Source organism: Phytophthora sojae (genome assembly GCF_000149755.1).
Source record: "Phytophthora sojae unplaced genomic scaffold PHYSOscaffold_3, whole genome shotgun sequence".
Classification (NCBI taxonomy): Eukaryota; Oomycota; class Peronosporomycetes; order Peronosporales; family Peronosporaceae; genus Phytophthora; species Phytophthora sojae.
Window position 1 is genome coordinate 1455665 of NW_009258117.1, and position 18728 is coordinate 1474392.

At 57.2% G+C, this 18728-nt stretch overlaps 5 protein-coding genes across 5 annotated transcripts; 3 read left to right on the forward strand and 2 right to left on the reverse strand.

Moving 5' to 3' along the window:
* Positions 1–4177: 4177 nt before the first annotated feature.
* PHYSODRAFT_253287 (putative oxidoreductase) lies at positions 4178–4519 on the reverse strand (the record flags this gene model as incomplete). Its single annotated transcript, XM_009524058.1, has 1 exon — positions 4178–4519. One exon carries the CDS (start codon positions 4517–4519, stop codon positions 4178–4180), a length of 342 nt encoding a protein of 113 aa, XP_009522353.1.
* Positions 4520–7160: 2641 nt separating this feature from the next.
* Positions 7161–7583, forward strand: PHYSODRAFT_491208 (hypothetical protein; the record flags this gene model as incomplete). Its single annotated transcript, XM_009524059.1, has 2 exons — positions 7161–7420; positions 7475–7583. The coding sequence occupies 2 exons, from the start codon at positions 7161–7163 to the stop codon at positions 7581–7583; spliced, it is 369 nt and encodes a 122-aa protein (XP_009522354.1).
* Positions 7584–7724: 141 nt separating this feature from the next.
* PHYSODRAFT_495616 (hypothetical protein) lies at positions 7725–8105 on the forward strand (the record flags this gene model as incomplete). Its single annotated transcript, XM_009524060.1, has 2 exons — positions 7725–7948; positions 7985–8105. 2 exons carry the CDS (start codon positions 7725–7727, stop codon positions 8103–8105), a joined length of 345 nt encoding a protein of 114 aa, XP_009522355.1.
* Positions 8106–16177: 8072 nt separating this feature from the next.
* PHYSODRAFT_327833 (hypothetical protein) lies at positions 16178–17528 on the reverse strand (the record flags this gene model as incomplete). The annotated part of the gene is made up of 3 exons (XM_009524061.1): positions 16178–16497; positions 17106–17156; positions 17237–17528. The coding sequence occupies 3 exons, from the start codon at positions 17526–17528 to the stop codon at positions 16178–16180; spliced, it is 663 nt and encodes a 220-aa protein (XP_009522356.1).
* A 477-nt stretch (positions 17529–18005) lies between these two features.
* PHYSODRAFT_385436 (hypothetical protein) lies at positions 18006–18332 on the forward strand (the record flags this gene model as incomplete). The annotated part of the gene is made up of 1 exon (XM_009524062.1): positions 18006–18332. A coding segment is annotated over one exon (327 nt), but the record flags the coding sequence as incomplete, so codon positions are not given.
* Between the last annotated feature and the right edge of the window lie 396 nt (positions 18333–18728).

Sequence of the window (18728 nt, forward strand, 5' to 3'; positions counted from 1 at the left end):
GCTTCCTCTCCACAGGAAACACTAGCATCCGTGGCGATTACTCCCAATTGACAATCGACAGCGCATTTTATTCTGCTGCGGAAAGCGGTCGGGTTTCAATGGTCAGATTGCTTGCCGAGAGAATTTCGGACAAGTTTGGCGATTCTTTGGTTGCAGCAGCGACCAACAATCACTTGTCTGTAACGAAAACGCTGCTCGAGCTTTACGAGGAAAGAAATATTCCGCGTTGCGAGGTCTACCGCAGCCTTGAAGAAGCTTTAAGCGTAGCCAAAAACGCTGAGATGAGGAACCTTCTAGCTAAGACCAAGACACGATTCGATAACATTTTGGCCCTGACGGAAGCAGTGCTGGTCCGTGATCTAAAAAAACCGAAGCTGTTTGCCAAGAAGAACAGTCCGTCGTCCATAGCAACAGTGCTTTCTGATGCACCGACAGATTGCTCCGCGATATTGGAAGTTCTTGTGGAGCACAGCGACCAGGAAACAATCGAGCGAGCTTTGATGCAGAGCAGATTTGATAAGAAGACTCGAGTTTTGCGGTTGCTGCTGAAAAAGTGTGACCCAGGTGCATACATTACGATCTTCATGGAAGCAGTCGTACAGAGCCGTACCGCGTTGATGCAGCTGATGCTGGACAAAATCGATTCCGCTATGTTGACGCGAGTGTTATTGGCTGGGGTTGTTGCCGGTAACTTAGACTTGGTCAAGCTGCTGCGAGATGTGTGCTACGCGTCCAGCGTGTCATTTGCCATGGAGACGGCAGCATTTACAGGTCAGTCGGGTATGGTCGACTTGCTGCGTGGCAAGTGCGATGCAAAAAGCCGACGTTCAGCCGCCGCGAGAGCCTAAGCCACTGGATACGACGACGTGGCGCGGTTGCTGACAAGTAAAAAGGCTCGGATGAAGTGAACAAGCGACGTGCAACTACGAGCACTGTTTTGATGTGTTGTTGTGTTGTAGCGTACCTTTGGCTGATTTCCATGAGGGGTTTCTTTTAGCGTCGAGTGCTAATGTTCTTGCTTGTATTACCTGCTGAGCATGCCTCCTGGAACCGCCTGACTTCACATTTCCGGGTTGCAAACCGTCAACGAACGCCTGTACTGTACCATGCACGTTTTGCTAACTTTTTAAAGGCAAATGCGATGCAGCACCAACTGTCGGCAAGCTTGCCGAACGGAATCGCTTGTATGCAGATGAAAGCAGCATTGTGGATGAATGAAGACGTCGCCTAAGATCGACATACTACATACCGTTTTTACAATCGTTGTGCGTTGACGAGAACAATGCAGTTGAAGGTGGCCCCTGTCGCTTTTTTTTCTTTGCGAAAGGGAGCAGAACTTGCTTCACTCGCAAAATAACGATTAGCCACAAGCCGCCGCCGCTATTGAGCGCTAGCCTGGTGGTTCCTGACGAGTTGCAAGCTCTTCCGCATGTTCTCGACCTCATCACTATTTTTCTGATGCCTGAGACGATCGACGCTGCCGTCTACAACGACTTGCATCGGTGTACGGAGATTTTCGACCCTGGACAATTGGAGCCTTGGATGGAGCTGCTGCCCGTGGCTGCACACCACTCGAACGGAGGGCTGCTCAGCCGAGGCGTTTGCTGGTGCAGCTGCTAATGGTCATCTCAATCTTCTGCAGTGGCTTTGTGGAGCTTATCCACATTTGTTCGATCGGGTGAGGGAGCTCAGGACCGCTGGTCGATGTGGCCACGTACCTGTCGTAGCCTTCTTGAGGAGCGGCATCATTGCATGGTGGAGCCGGCCCTGACAGCAGCAGCGGCCAGGGGTAATGTCAATGTGGTTGAAAGTCTTCTACCAGGGCCTGACGAGACCTCTTCTTGCTGCGGCGCGGAGAGGCCATACAGCAGTAGTCCAGCTTTGTTCGAGCGATGTCCGCTTTACTCTATCCAGCGCGCGTTGGATTCAGCTGCATTGTTTTGCTGCACCGATATCGTTGTGAAGATACTCGACAGAGGCGACCTGACGGACTCTCAAGTTGCAACGGCACTGACAAGCGCAGCAGCACATGGTGATTGCGATTTGATTAAACTGCTGCTCGAAAAGTTGCCGATGCAGGTAGACACTCCAGCATACCGATTCCAGATTGCTACAACGGATGTGTTGTGCGCTGCGATTAAGGCCGATCGTGCTGATGTGGTGCAATTAGTTGTGGGAAAACTCAGACTTGATAACGATGAAGTTGAACGCGCTCTGAAGAGTTCAGTGCACTGTGGGCAAGTAAAAGTGACGAAATTCCTTCTCCAGCGTTTGCCTCAGGATGCTCCAAGCTTTCTCACTACAGGAAAAACCACGCCTTCGATGCTTTTTAGTGCCCAAAGAAGTATCAACAACGCGTTCTATTCTGCTGCGGAAAATGGCTTGCTCGCCGGAATAATTTCCGATCGGTTTGGCGATGCTTTGGTTGCAGCAGTTACGAACAACCAGGTGGCTGTATTGACAGAGCTGCTGGAGCTTGGCGAGAAAGGTGGCGTCGGCCAGAAAGCGCTCCAGCAAGTGCTGACGCAGGGCGAAGTCGATGGCAACACTCAAGTGTTGTCTTTGCTGCTGGAGAAGTGCGACCCAGGTACATTCGCGGTGACCTTTACGGGAGCAGCAGCAAAAGGCCGCATTGCATTGATGCGGTTGATGCTGGACTGGGTCGATACGGAGGTGCTTGAGCTACTACTGAGTGAGTGCGACAAATTTGTCGTTTACGATAGAGGCGGCAGCTTCAACACATCAATGGACTTTGGCCGAACTGCTGCGTGATGCAATAGACAGACGTAGCGTAGCCATAGTCTCTGGTGAAGATGACGCGGAGCATCTGCCCGAAAGTGAGAGAGCTCGGATGAACTGAGCATGTGGCCGAGCAAGGAGGCACTGGATGTCCGACGTCGTCTTTGCAGTACGGCACTGCTGCCAGTATTCGTTTGCAGTCTTGGGATTTATTGTGGTACGTAGCGATATGGAACAATTCAAGCTTTGGCTTTGCATTGGGCGAATGCCTTCCGAACATTTTTTTTTTCGTTTTGTCTCATCGTGTGGCACCCTGTACGCATTGCGGCTAAAAGTTGGCTTAGCCTCGGAGACGGACGAATACCGATTACCTCGCAATGGTGGTGGTCAACTTCGTGTTATCCCAAACGCCGGCGATGGAGAATGGGAATGGATATGTGGCTAGGAGGAATCACGAGTTCTGGGTGCAGGCCCGCGCATGAGCCAACCCAGTCAACCACGGCAGGATTGCTGGGACGAAAAGGACCAGAAACTCTTCAACTAACAAAACGAGACCTGCAAGTTGCGAGTTGCAGGATACGTTGGCCGCAATCGTGTTTAGCCTGCACAGCTAACTTACTGCCAAAATGAAAGGGGGCTCACGTGCTCATCAACAACAGAAATATGATCGATGAGTTGGCGTAACTCGATGATCCTCAAAGAAGAAACCAGCTGCACTATGCGTGTTGACAGTGCAAGTGCAAGGTTTTGGTTTGCTTATGAGTTGCGAAATGGAGGAAAAATTGTAGCGCCGCATTGACGTGTTCCCTCTTATCTGCTAAGCATGGCTTCACTCCTTTTGGCTGGAACCTGACACGTGAAACGGTGTGAATGTTTCTCTCACCACGGAGCCAACCCTTTACCCGAGCCAAAGGTTCAACCACAACCTGGGTCGCTTGCGACCTTGAATGGACTCGGCTTCTCCGGGCTCGCGTACATATTATTAGTTTAGCGTAATGTGCTTATGGATCGTAGATTTCGTGTTGTAGTGCCTGTGCAATTCTCCCAATTTCACATGAATAGTGGCCAGCGTATCATCACTCCTCGCGCGATATAGCTGTCGATAAAGAATAATATACAGCGCAACAATCAACATGTTTCTAATGTTTTGACGACGAATCGAGTGCAATACAAGCTCATCAAGTGCCAAATGGGCGGCATTATCACTACAGTACTGTACACTGGTAGTTAACGATATTGTACCGTCAATATGGTACAAATCTCGATAGTGATACCTCTATATAGTGATAAACATGCATGCTATCACTCGGCAGAGGATTGTCTGCACGCGGCCAAATCCCGAGAACGGCAAACCATGTATACATGTATGTCTGGCTGCAGTAAGCAATTCAAACTTAGATTTTACCCAGAGTGGCTCCAAACTCCCTCGGGCAGCACTTCAGGGCAAGTCCTGGATCTTGACGGCTACCTTTCTGATGTTCTTGCGCGCCATTACGTACTCCAGCGCATCAGAGATACTGTCCAGCCAAACAAACTTGACGTCGTCCATCCCATAGCGTAGTTTTCCCCTCTTGAACATCTCCAGCACTTTGGGGCGGAGTCGCTCCACAGGTTCCGGGTACGCCGTGAGGCTAATCCCACGGATCGAGGCACACTTGGAGATAAGCGGCGATAGAACACTGTTCAGCGTGGCCTCGTCCTTCTTCTCGTCGCTGTTGCTCGAGTCCCCAGATGGAAAGTAGCCCGACGTCGTGCCGAACGCAATGACGCGCCCATGCATAACGAGATGAGGGACCAACGACGCCAGTAGGTCTCCCCCGACGCTGTCAAAGAGCAGGTGAATCCCATTGGGGAACTGGGACAGGCCACTGTCACACAGGCGCCATCGCGTGTGCGCGGTGGCCAATCAGAGCCCACTATAGGTTTAATGGCTGGAACGGTCTCGAGTGCCGAGACCGTCTCGGCACTTAATACCAGAGTTCAATTTGCCTACTACTTCCTCTGCTTGTGTAAGCACGTAACGGGCTGCACTTAGCCCGTTACACCTGGTAGCACTTCGCTAATCCGTCCAACGCCCAAGATCGTGATGAACATGAACGACACGTCAATGCCTGACGTGTCCCGGACGACTGCCACTTCACTGGAGCACGCCAGCTTTCCTCACCTGTCGGCGATCGAGTGGGAGGCGCTACACCGCATCACAGCGGTGTCTGGTGACGCTGTGATCAAGACACTGCTGACGGCGGGAACCGAGGAGCAACAACGCCTGGCCGCCCAGGAGTTCATGGCGAGTGAACTCGCTGACAGATGTCAGCGAGTGTCGACTCCCACGCAGACCAAGAACAAGTCCGACATCGTGAAGCTCGATGTCTCCACGTACAGCGGTGAAGGCGAGGGCCGCCTTCACCTGAACCGCTGGTTCTGCGAGGTGGACATCGCGATCGAAGCTCAGCAGCTGTCTACTGAGCTCGCGCGCACGCGCTTTCTCCTGTCCAAACTGGCGGAGAAGGCGAAGGAGTGGGCGCTCGGCAAGCTCGTGGCTGACGCTTCCTGCTTCCCGACCATGGCATCGATGAAGGCGGACTTGCGGCTCGCGTTCGAGCCGCCCCAAGATGAAAGCGTTCAGCGCTCCGCCTTCCTGGCGTTGAAGCAAGGACGCATGTCCATGCAAGAGTACATCCAGCGCGCACGACACCTTGTGTCGTGCATCACGACGCATCCCGTAGACATGGAAAAGGAAGAGCACTTGAGCAGTAGTTGGCAAAATGCAAAGTGATTCGATTCAGGTCCTTAGTTCGCAACCGCGTGCTACCTCTAAGCCTGCTACTGGATACCTCTTACTGGATACACCCTACTGGATTCTCTACTGGATACACAGTTACCTTATCCAATCAGAGAACGCCACGTCGATGCCCATCTTGTACCCACAATCTTGGCGTAATCACCGTGACGTAATCATCGTCCCGTAATCACCTGAATGATTTCGGTACCACACAGTGAAGGTCACGCCGACCTCACTGATGACGCGTTCACGTCACACGGTCGCTTGGCGGGGCGTCGTCACATCAGTCTTGACAACACTCCCACTCGACTCGTCAGCGACCACGATGCCCAGCTTCGTCCTGAGCGCGTCGAACTGCGGCGCCGCGATCGGCTTCGTCATGATGTCCGCCAGCATGTCGAGTGTCGAAACATACTGCAACACCACTTGACCGTCTTCCACCTTCTCGCGCACGAAGTGGTAGCGAATGTCGATGTGCTTGGTGCGCTTGTGGAACTCCGGGTTCTTGGCCAACGCGATGGAGCCTTGGTTGTCCTCGTAGATCTTCACCGCTTCATCGCTCGCCATCTCGCCCAGCTCGCACAGAAACACCTTGAGCCACACCGCCTCCTGCGTGGCCTCCGACAGCGCCATGTACTCGGCTTCCGTCGACGAGAGCGCCACCGTGCGCTGCTTCTTGCTTCGCCAGCTGATGCATCCGCCGTTCATCATGAACGCGTAGCCGCTCGTACTCCGTCGAGACTCGATGTCGCCGGCCCAGTCCGCGTCCGAGTAGCCTTGCAGTCCGTCCTCGCTGCTCGCTTGAAACACGAGGCCGTGCGTCTTCGTGCCTCGGATGTAGCGGAAGACCCTCTTGAGCGCCTGCCAGTGTGTCGGACATGGGTCCGCTGCGAACTGGCTCAGCACTCCCACTGCCGCTGCGAGGTCCGGACGAGTCCCCACCATGAGATACATGAGGCAGCCCACGGCGTTCCGGTACGGAACATTCGCCATGGTCTCGTCGTGCTTGCAGCCTCCCTCGCACATGGCCTTGGTCAGCTTCAGACCCGGATCCTGCGGTGTCTTCACAGGGTTGCTCTCATCCATCTTGAACTTCTCGAGAATGTCCTTCGCGAACTTGGTCTGCCGCACCGACACCTTCCCAGTCGCCACATCTTGCTCGATCTCCATACCGAGAAAGTACTTGAGCTGGTCCATGTCGGTCATCTCGAACCGGTCACTCAGCGCCTGCTTCGTGTCCTTCAGCATCCTGTCGCTGCTGCTGGCGAGGACCAGATCGTCCACGTACAGTGCCACGAACATCATGTCGTGACTGTCCCGCTTCAAGTAGATGCAGTGGTCGGACTCGCACTTCTTGAACCCCAGCTTCAACATGAACTCGTCGATCGTCTTGTTCCACATCCGCGGCGACTGCTTCAGGCCGTACAGCGAACGCTTGAGCCAGCACACGTAGTCGGGTCGATCTCCGTCCACATATCCGTCCGGCTGCGCCATGTAGATGTCCTCGTCCAACAAGCCGTTGAGGAACGCGGTCTTCACATCCATCTGGTGCACTGTGAGCTTGTACTTGGCCGCCAGACTCAGCAACACCCGAATCGACGTGAACTTGGCCACCGGCGCAAACGTCTCGTCGTAGTCGATGCCGTACTTCTGCGAGAACCCCTTCGCCACCAGTCGCGCCTTGAACCGCTCGATCTCTCCAGACTGGTTCTCCTTCACGCGGAACACCCATCTGCAGCCGATCGCCTTGCGTTCCTTCGGCAGTGGCACCAGGGTCCACGTCTCGTTCTTGCGGAGCGACTCCACCTCCGAGTCGCACGCCTCTTTCCACTTGTCTGCGTCGCTGGATTCCATCGCCGACTTGAACGTTGTCGGCATCTCTCCCACTGAATCCACGACGTACGCAGCCTCGAAGTCTTCCTTCTCTTGTGCTGCGGCAGACATCTCGTCCAGCGGTTGCTGTCGTCTTGGCACCGCATACCGCTTGGCACTCGGAACCTCCACGGCTTCCTCGAGCGACTGCGTGCGCGGGTGTCGCTTGCTGCCGGGTTCAAAGTCTTGATTCCGCGCAGCTTCTTCTCTGTTCTCGTCTGATCCGGACTGAGTCTCTTCATCCGTGGTGTCTTCATCATCATCTGTCGGAAGACCCACCAACACCTCCTTCGAAGCGTAGTCGCGTCTCCCACCGTCGAAGACATCCTCCATGAACTGCGCGTCGCGGCTCACCAACACGCGACCGCTCTCGATCTCCTCGAACCGATACGCCTTCTCGTGCTCCGAGTACCCGAGGAAACGACAGCGCACCGACCGAGCGTCGAACTTCGACCGCTTCTCCTTCGGCACGTGCACGTACGCGTGGCACCCGAACACCTTGAGGTTGGCCAGCAAAGGCTTCTTGCCGGTCCAAACGTGGTGCGGCGACTTGTCGTGACTGATGGCGCGCGTCGGACACCGGTTGCGGAGGAACGTGGCCGTCATCACCGCTTCTCCCCAGTACTCCTTCGACAACCCGGCGTGCTCCAGCATGCAGCGCGCACACTCCACCAGCGTCCGATTCATTCGCTCGGCCACTCCGTTGAGCTGAGGCGTGTATGGTGGCGTGAACTTCTGCTCGATGCCGCGATCCGCACACAACTTGGCCATCGCACCCGAAGTGTACTCGCCGCCGTTGTCGCTCCGAAGCACCTTCACTCGCTTGCCGGTCTGCGTCTCAGCCAACGCGACGAACGCAGCGAACTTGGCAGCCACCTCCGACTTGTTCCGTAGCAGGTACACCACGCAGAAGTGCGACTTGTCGTCGATGAACGTGACGAAGTAGCGCTTGCCTCCGAACGTCGCCGTCTGCATCGGACCGCACACATCGCTGTGGACCACCTCCAGCACTTGCTTCGCACGGTTCGGCGACGACTTCATGAAGCTTACTCGCGTTTGCTTGCCGAGTGCGCACCCGTCGCACACCTCCCACTGCTTCACCGACGTCATTGGGATGCCAGTGCCGTAGCCCTTCTTGACGATGGCGTCGAGACCACCATGGCCGATGTGACCAAGTCGAAGGTGCCAGAGGTACGACGTGGTGTCCCCTTGGCGATTCTTCGAGCTTGCCGCATTGGCCTCGTCAGCGGGCGTCCTCGGCGTCATGCAGAGCTTGAACAGTCCTTTGCCTTCGCGAGCGCCGAGCTTCCACTTGAGACCCTTCGTTTCCGCAAAGCACCCGTCGCTCTCGAAGGTCACTGGCCCGACGTCCTTGGTGAAGCGGCCGACGGAGAACAGGTTGCGCGACAGCTTCGGGATGTGCCACACACCCGTGAGCACACCCTTCTTCATGCCGCGCGGTGTCTGCATCGACATCACGATGTCGCCGCTCCCCACCGCCTGAACCACGCCGTCGTCCGCCAGATGCACGTCCACCGGAGAGATCTTCTTGTAGTTCTTCATGTACTCCTTCGAGTACGTCATGTGCTGCGTCGCACCCGAGTCGACCAGCCACATGCCGCTCAGCTTGGAGGCACCCGTGTCGCCACCAACCGAGAAGAGGAAGTCGCCAGAGTCATCTTCGACCTGCGCGACGTTCGCTCGTTGCGGCCTCTGCCGCTCCCCGTTCTCGCGGATCCGCACCGGACACTTGGCGATCCAATGTCCGTGCTCGCCGCAGTAGTGACAGGCGCTCGTCCTCTGCGCTTGCGCCTGCCGTCCCTTGCGCTTCCCGTTGTCGCTTGTCATGAACGCTTGACCTTGAGCGTGCGCGGTTCCGTCAGCACCGCCACCTTGTTCCTTGCGCTTCATGTCCTCGTGCAGGAGCCGAGACGTCACGAGCTCCCACGTCAGCGTGTCGGAGCGCGATTCCAACGCCGTGATGAGGAACTGGTACGACTCGCTCAGACTGGCAAGAAGCGTGATCACCAAGTCGTCCTCGCTGACCGGAGCGCCGACCGCGTCGAGTTGTTCCGCCAGCGTCTTGAGCTTGTTAATGTGCTCCAGCACATCATCACCTTCGTCCATCGTTGTCGTGAAGAACCGTCGACGAAGAAAGAGCTTGTTCGCCAGGCTCTTCTTCTCGAAGTGTCCCTCGAGTCTTGACCATGCATCATGCGCGTCCTTCGCCGACCGCACCAGCGGCAGCTGCGAGTCCTCCAACGCGAGACAGACGATCGCCAGCGCCTTGCGCGACTTCTTGCGAAACGTCGCTTGGTCCGCCGCGGTCGTGCACTGCTCGAGCTTCACTTCCCCACTCGTCACTTCCCACAGTTCGCGCTCCTCCAGCACCATCTGCATCTTGAACTTCCATGTGTGGAAGTTGGTTCCGTCGAACTTGTTGATGCGGGCGGTCGCGGTCGGGGCGGCGTCCATGGCGAAGGCGTAGTCGGGGTCTTGGTCAGGGAAGACGGGGCTTGGGCTCATAACCAAAAGGAAGAGCACTTGAGCAGTAGTTGGCAAAATGCAAAGTGATTCGATTCAGGTCCTTAGTTCGCAACCGCGTGCTACCTCTAAGCCTGCTACTGGATACCTCTTACTGGATACACCCTACTGGATTCTCTACTGGATACACAGTTACCTTATCCAATCAGAGAACGCCACGTCGATGCCCATCTTGTACCCACAATCTTGGCGTAATCACCGTGACGTAATCATCGTCCCGTAATCACCTGAATGATTTCGGTACCACACAGTGAAGGTCACGCCGACCTCACTGATGACGCGTTCACGTCACACGGTCGCTTGGCGGGGCGTCGTCACATCAGTCTTGACAACACATGGCGACCCAACTCCACGTCTTCATCTCCGGCATGAGCGCTGGCTACCAGCGCTTCTACCTGACCCGGAAAATCCCCACCGACACTCGAAGAGGCCTTCGCTGTTGCGCTCCGTGAAGACTACAGTGGGACGGCGTCGCCGGCTTTCTATGTCTCTCGGGCTCCGGTGCCCGAGCCGGAGCCGATGGAGGTGGATGCGATTCAACAGTTCGGTGGACGACGTCATCAGCAAGGCCGCCAACGGCCTCGTCAACGCGTAGTCCCCGTCCGATGCGCTGCTACCGCTGTGGGAAACCTGGACATCGCGCGGCTATTTGCCGCGCTCCGGCGCCGATGCAGGCAAACGTCACGGTCGCGAACGACGTCGCCGCACCAAAAAACGGCGACAACCAGTAGGTCCGGGGCGCCCTACTGGTCGTGGAAGGAGCGATGGTTCTCTGGTGGCAGAACCTTCTCCTAGCCCTCCCGTGCTTCATGCACAACTCTTTGCCACCACCTCCGGCAGTGACACGAGGCTGATTGTGCTCAGCCTCCACGTTGACGGCGCGACGCGCCCTCTTCGTGCGCTGCTGGACTCGGGCGCGAAGAACAACTTCGTTCGCGCCGAGAGCTTGCCAGTGTTACCGGCGGACATGAACATTCGCGACAGGACTAGCGACATGATCGTGAAGTACTCTGATGGGAAGCCGCGGCGCTCGGCGACCTTCGCGTACGAGTTCGACGGGTTCCGCAGTTCCGAGGAGTTCTTGGTGATCGAGCTGAGCGGCTCGCTCGACAGTGTCTTCGGCATCCCGTGGCTCGCTCGCCACCAGCCTGAGATCAACTGGCCGACTGGCACAGTCCGCCCCCGAGACATTGATGTGAATGCAGTATTGGTGCTCCTGTGCGGAACGCCTAACCAGTGGCCGCATGTTGCCGTCATGGACCCCGACTCCATGACCCATGCTGCGCACGAAGCGAGCGATGGCCCTTCGTGTGCGATGTGCGAACTCGGAACCTGCGCCGGTCCTGAGCAGGAGCCTCAGGACGTGTCTGACGTGGTCGAGCATGGGTTCCCACGTCCCGATGAGCAGCGGTTCTCGGAAGCAGACAATGACGTGGTCGAGCCACGTCAGGACGAGCAGCGGCTCTCCAACGTTGAAGAGCGAGAAGATGTGGTTGAGCGTGGCCTCCCACACGCGGTCGAGCATGGGTTCCCGCGAGTGGTCGAGCGGGAGCTCCCTGATGAAGTCGACGCGGTCGTGTCCAATGACCCGCGTCCAGGCGCCGACGTTGTATCCCGGTGCCCTAGTTCAGCGGCCGTGATCGAGCATGGGCTCTCATCGGCAGTTTTGGACAACACTCCACGTCCAGTTCGACGTCGCGGACGTCGCAACCCGCGCCGTCCTTGTACGCTATCGGCGGACTCGGTTGAGGCTGAGGCTGAGGCTGAAGTGATCTCAGTCCTGGTGGGGGACGACGCGGAGGCGGCTCCGCGTGTACGCGACGTCGAAGTCGCACGTCCACCGTGCAACGCCGCTGAGATCACTCGGCTGCCTGGGCTCTCGTGGAAACACTTCCTCCGTGACCTGAAGAAGGGCGAGATCGAGCAGGTGTGCATGATCGTCGCCGAAGACGCCGAGTCAATTGCGGCCGTCGCAACCAGTGCGTCGGACCCAGCTTCCGACGCCAGGACGCGCCCAAAAGAAGCCGAGCCGAATTACGCCCGTCAAGCCCGCTACGCAACTCAGTTGTTGCCGGCGCTCGAAGCGGCCGGCAACCCAGTCGCTCCGCTCGTGCGCGAGTTCATGGAGATTTTCCCGGACAAGGTTCCAGCCGTTCTTCCACCCGACCGCGGTGTTCGGCACGAGATTGACCTCGTGCCCGGTGCGAAGTACTGCGTGACGCGGCAGTGGCCGCTTCCTCGCGACCAAGTCGAAGCCATTGACGCCTTCTTCGAGAGTCGCCGGCAAGCCGGCCACGTTCGCGAGAGTCTCTCGCCGCACTCCAGTCCAACGTTCTGCGTGAAGAAAGCAACCGGCGACTGGAGAATCGTCCACGTCTTCAACAAGCTCAACGAGGCCACCATACCGGCGCAAACGCCGATCCCGAGGAAGGACATGGTGTTAGACACCATGTCTGGCAGCACGAAGTACAGTGCCATTGACCTGATGGATGGCTTCTATCAGATCTTGATGCGCGAAGACGATGTGCCGCTGACAGCGGTCAGCACGCCCAGCGGGATGTTGTGGGAATGGCTCGTGATGCCGCAGGGGCTCAAGAACGCCCCCGCCACCTTCAACCGGATGGTGTCCAACTTGCTTCGGCCGTACCGAGACTTCGCGCCCAGCTACTTCGACGACATCTTCATTCACAGTCGTGCCGAGGACGGCATGACGGACGTTGAGGTCCACCTACAACACCTGCGCAAGGTGTTCGAGGTGATGAAGGAGAACAAGCTGTACGACAACGTGAAGAAGTGCATCTTCTACGCTCCCGAGATCCCTGTGCTCGGGAGCTACGTCAGCAAGGACGGTGTCCGCGTCGACCCCGAGAAGATCGAGGCCATCCGCGCGTGGGCGACGCCGCAGGACCAGAAGCAGCTCCGGCAGTGGCTGGGGCTCGCCACGAATCTTCACCATTACTCGAAGAACTTCGCTTCGACGATCCGCCCGCTATCTCAACTACTCAAGGCAGACGCCACGTGGTCGTGGCGTCCCGAGCACCAAGCTGCCTTCGACGCGGTGAAGTCGAGCTTGTCCACCGCGCCCGTGCTCAGGCTTCCAGACCACTCGAAGCCCTGCCATCTCGTGCGCGACGCGAGCGACTTCGCGATCGGATGCGCCTTGATGCAGTTCCATGACGAAGGACGCGAGCGGGTCAGCAGCTACCAGTCTCGTCAGCTGAAGCCGGCGGAACGGAATTATCTGGTCCATGATAAGGAGCTGCTGGCCATGCGCTACGCCCTCATCAAGTTCCGCGTGTATCTTCTCGGCGAGCAGACCTTCGCGATCTACACCGATCACGCGTCGTTGAGGATAGCGACGAAGAGCCCCCACTTGTCCCAGCGCATGGCGCGCTGGTTGTACCTGTTCTCCGAGTACAACTTCGTCGTGTACTACAAGCCGGGCAAGACCAACATCCTTGCCGACGCGTTATCGCGTCGGCCTGACTATGTGCAGTCAGGTCGCCACGCAGCTGCCGACGAGGACGAGGACGAGTGCGCCGTATGCACTGCCGAAGACGTCGCAGCTGTTGAGGTTGCAGCGGCCAGTCCGCTCCGTGACTTGATCGTGGACGCGTACAAGGAGGGCGCGTCCTGCTTGGAGCTGATCCAGTTCCTGCGAGACCCTGGTGCCGTGGCGAAGCGCAAGCTGTCTCCACGCAGCCGCTCCCGCGTCGACCACTACTCGCTGGACGGCGAGTTGCTCACGTACCGCGTCGACCGTGAAGACCCCCCGCGCATCGTCGTTCCTCTGGACGACGATCTCCGAGCTCGGCTGATCCACGAGTTCCATGACACGCCGAGCGGCGGCCACCTCGGACGCGAGAAGACGTTCGCGTCGCTGTCCAGAGACTTCTACTGGCCGCATATGTACAAGTGGGTCCGGAAATGGGTACGCTCCTGCGAAGCGTGCCAACGCGTGAAGCCGAATCCGTCCAAGCAGGCTCCGCTTCGACCTCTCCCAGTCACCACAGACGCATGGGCGTCTGTCAGCATGGACTTCGTCTTCGGGCTGCCCCGAGACACTCAAGGGCGCACTGGCGTGTTGGTCTTCGTTGATCGGTTCAGCAAGATGCTCCATCTTGCTCCTGTTGCTGCCAGCATCACGGCGAAGCAAACCGCCGCGATCTTCGTGGACGTGGTGTACCGCCACCACGGGCTTCCGTCCTCCAACGTATCGGATCGCGACCCTCGCTTTACGTCTGCTTTCTGGCGAGAGCTTTTCCAGTTGCTGGGGACGGGGTTGTGCATGTCCACCGCGTCGCATCCGGAGACAGACGGCCAAACTGAGCGCGCCAACCGTGTTGTTGAAGACGTGCTACGCAGCTTCGCTACGTCGTTCAAGTCGTGGAGCACCTTCCTGCCCCTGGTCGAATTCGCCCTCAACAACGCTGTCCACGCATCGACCGGGCTGTCCCCGTTCTTCGTCAACTTCGGTCGCCATACTCGCGTTCCAGCGCTCCTTGGTGTGGAGCGCTCTGAGACTCCGGCTGGTCGCGCTGCTGAAGACGCGGGCGATCCCGCGTCACTCGTTCCGGATGAAGACGATGCTGTAGTCCCCGACCCAGGCCAAACTGATCGTCGTGGCCCCATACCCGACGCTGTCTCCGCGTTATTACATGGCGTCACCACTCGTCGAGGCTCTAACGCTCCAGCAGTCGGAGTGCGCACGCGTGCCGCCACGCGGGCGGCACACGAGAGACCACGCGCCAACCTCGAACGATCTTCGCGCACACGTGCCGCTAGGAGGGCAGCACTTTCGGACATCGCAGCTTGGATTTCGCGCACGCTGATTGACCCGATGCCACGTCGGGCCGTCGAGTATCAAGACGCGCAAGAGGTGGCGACACCTGCCGCGCCGGTTCCTGCCAACTTCGATCCGCTCCCAGCGCCGCAGCCCCAAGACACTGCGGCTGTCCGCGACTTCTTGCAGAAACGTGCGTCGGTTGTGCGTTATGTACGCGACACCATCGCGGCGGCGGTGGACAGGCAAGAGGAATATGCCGATCGACGAGGGCGACGACATCTGGAGACGTTCGCCGTGAGCGATCGGCTACTGCTCTCTACGACGGGCATGTCGCCAAGTTTGGTGACGAACTTGAGCGCGAACAAGCTCGCGCCCCGATTTATTGGACCTTTAAAGTGACGAAGGTACTCAGCGACGCCTACACGCTGCAGCTCCCTACGGCGCTCCGGCTGCACCCTACGTTCTACGTTGGCCGACTGCGGCGATACCATCCCGCCGCCATTCCCGGTGGCGCCGATGACCATGCCCAAGTCGATCAAGACGCTGTGCCATCGCAGCGTCAGCCCGAGGTTCGCGCATCTGCATTCCAGCGCGACGGTCCTGCTCCCCTAGTGGACGCTGTTGCGAACCAGCGTCACATTGGCGAAGCCTTTCTCAACCACGACGACCACCGAGATGCACCGCAGCGCGCACGCATGGATCGCGGCACTCGTCGCCGCGATGGAGAGATACCTTCGCACCGCCGGTATCTGGTTCGATGGCTTGGCCCGATGGACGACAGCTGGGAGCCACGCGAGGTCCTACTCGCAGATGTCCCCGACTGCGTGGCGGCGTACGAGACGTCGCTTGCAGAGGGCGCGGCGGCGAGCCGTGCATAACTCAACGAGAGCCTCACAAGAGCGGACAGCCCAACGGCGATGCTCGAATTCAGACGACGGACGACCTTCGGTGTTCCAGGATTCGCGGCGACCTGACCCACGGTGGAGTTACGGTGCGTACCACCGCGACGGACTCGCTTCATGCCACGCCAGCGCCGGGCAAGCTGCACCAAGATCGCTCCGTTGAAGCCCACGCTGCTGCTGCGGTCGCGCAGCAGCCGGCCCTTGATGACGTCCGAGACATTACTGCGCTTCTTCACTCACTTCGCGCGCGCCGTCGACCCGCGCCTGCCAAGTAGCGTCACGTCCGCCTCGCGAAGCTCTGCAGTTCCTTTCTAGAGTTTAGATATGTGTATGTTCCAATCTTAAGTAGGGGGTGGTGTGACAGGCCACTGTCACACAGGCGCCACCGCGTGTGCGCGGTGGCCAATCAGAGCCCACTATAGGTTTAATGGCTGGAACGGTCTCGAGTGCCGAGACCGTCTCGGCACTTAATACCAGAGTTCAATTTGCCTACTACTTCCTCTGCTTGTGTAAGCACGTAACGGGCTGCAGTTAGTCCGTTACAGGAACTCCTTACTCAGCACATTCCACTGAGTAATTGATGACCCGATCGCATCCAAGACCCCTCAGGAAATCTGCCTTCCGGTCGGAGCTCGTCATGCCGATGACCGTGTTGCCAGCGTTCTTGGAGAGCTTGGCAACGTATTGGCCGGTGCCTCCAGCGGATGCGGTCACGAAGACCGTCTCACCCCCAGACTTCATCTCACCCGCTTCTTCCAGCGACGCCAGGGCCCACACGGCGGACGTGAACGACATGGTCTCCGCTGCACTGGGCGGGACCTTGACCACTGCTTCGACTGGGACGACTGCGTACTCGGCAAAGGCACCAGGGGCTGCAGATAAAGTAGTGTAAGAATTATCTTCGAAGTGAGCCCATACCCTTCACGGAGGGGTATTTGCTAAAATATTACTGATCCGGCACAGGATTAAATCGGTGTCGCATGAAGCCGTGTGTGTATCGCACCTGTTTAAGTATCCATCATATATTGAAAATTTATGAAAGTAAACTTAATAGGTCATCTAAATAATTATCTAGTCGGTCTCAATCGGTGAGGAAGCATCAATCGCATCATCAAGTTTCATTCGAACCATTTCCCATTCTCACGCCCGACCCGAAGACGCAACACCAGGACGAAGCTACAGCACGAAGGTAAGTGCTTGGCAGGGCGCTGTTGCAGCTAATAGCTTGCTTGTATGTGATTATTAACAGCGCGGAGGTAAGAAAGTAAATTGATATTATCGCAAGTGGGTTATTGCACTAAGAAGCTGCTTATCTGGTAGTTGTGGATGTTCATAATATAATACGCACAGCGCGGACGACTAAGGCGCGCCGCACTTGCGGCGCACCAGTCGTCCGCGCTGTGCGTATATCTGTTCTGTTTTATTTTCGCTATCTCAGCCCCCGCGAAGCCCTAGTTAGAGTCTAAACTTTAGAACGCACCGATGTACGTGACGCTTTCGCCGACTGCAACAGAGTCGACGCCTTCGCCAACTTCAGTCACGATTCCAACCAGGAAATCCACGACAAAGTGGTTAGAGCGAGTTCGAACTACTGTAGCAGTGCACCTCTACTTTGTATGATGCACCAGCTTCGAGTGAACGGAAATTCCTGCTGCTGCACGAAGCGGTTCTCGAGCACGAGCACGTCGTAGGCAGCCACACAGGCAGCCGTGTTCTTGACGAGGACGTGGCCAGCACTGGCCTTTGGAATCGGAAGCTCGACGATCTTGCCGGCGCTGCGGTAGTCGCTGGAGGCTTCAGTCACGAGCAGTGGCAGTGGCAGCGGCTTTGACAAGCAAATCGGATAATGAGCGGCATGAGCTGCTGCCGCCAGAGATTCTGTGAGCTCATAAACTCTATGCATGTAGCCATTGGATTACTTTCAACGCTTCGACACTATGATTTGGCCAACACTTCGTCACTAGGAGTGCTGCAGGTGAAGGAATCAAGGACGAGATGATTATGATAGATGGATACATGCTTGCCTTGAAGTTGACACCTGTCGTATTTTGTCATTTCTCGAGAAATTCCCGTTTGCCAGCACACAACTCGAATTCCCAGCACACGGCAACGAGGTCAAATGCAAGCCAATCCCGACGAAGGGAAGGAGTTCTACGCCGTCTTGTTCACTCGATACGAGGGCGTTTGCTCCAATTTCACGGCCGCGCGAAAGCTTGAAGCGCAAGGCGACAAACGCGGACAAATCTTGGGGCTGTCGTCTTTTGCCGAGGCGGAAACATTATTTGGCGAAAGGGGCATCATGGTGGATCCCCAGGGGCATCTAGAAGGTTGTGATTCCTGGACGTGGAGAGCGTACCGACGTGGGATGTCGCTCTATGAGTTTCCTGACGTCGAAAAGCCGGAAACGTTGGTGGCATTTTGCGCTGGGAATGTCATTAATCCAAGACAGTACAACTGCCACGCCGCTTTCGCTTGTATTTGTCCGCACAATCGGTCGTGGGACATCGTGGAGAGAGTCAAGGGACCCTTCATGACGTTCAAGCGTGCAGGGTATTTAGCACTTCTCGAGGCCTTGAGACGAGCGAACTTTGAGGATCCGCAGCAGAGTAAAACGCTCGTGGTCTACTCGAACGACGAATCTGTCGTGAATTCAATGCGGAAATGGGTGATCGACTGGATGTACGACGGCTGGGTCACCTCGAGTGGGAACCCGGTGAAGAATCGGGACTTGCTACAGTTATTACTGGAGACTCGCGGGAACCATCGCGCTGTTCACCTTGAGTACGTGAAAGCGGGAACTGATAATGCTGCCGATTGGAAGTCGAAGTGGACTAGCGTTGCGGCTGAAGCTGCAAAAACTACGGCTCAAGATGCTGCAGCCAGTGCAAAGCCTGCGGTTCCGCGCCCTCGACTCTGTCACATGCCTGCTCTCGGATTGTACGGCGGTCCGACGAACATTATGAGATACGATGTGCTGCAAAAGCCTGGGGAGGAGGATGTCATGGCTGGCGAGGAAGATGCAGCGGCGGCCTACTATAATGGATTTCGAGCGCTGAATGAAGACGTAGTGATCAATTAAGCGAGTGAATATACACATTTTCAC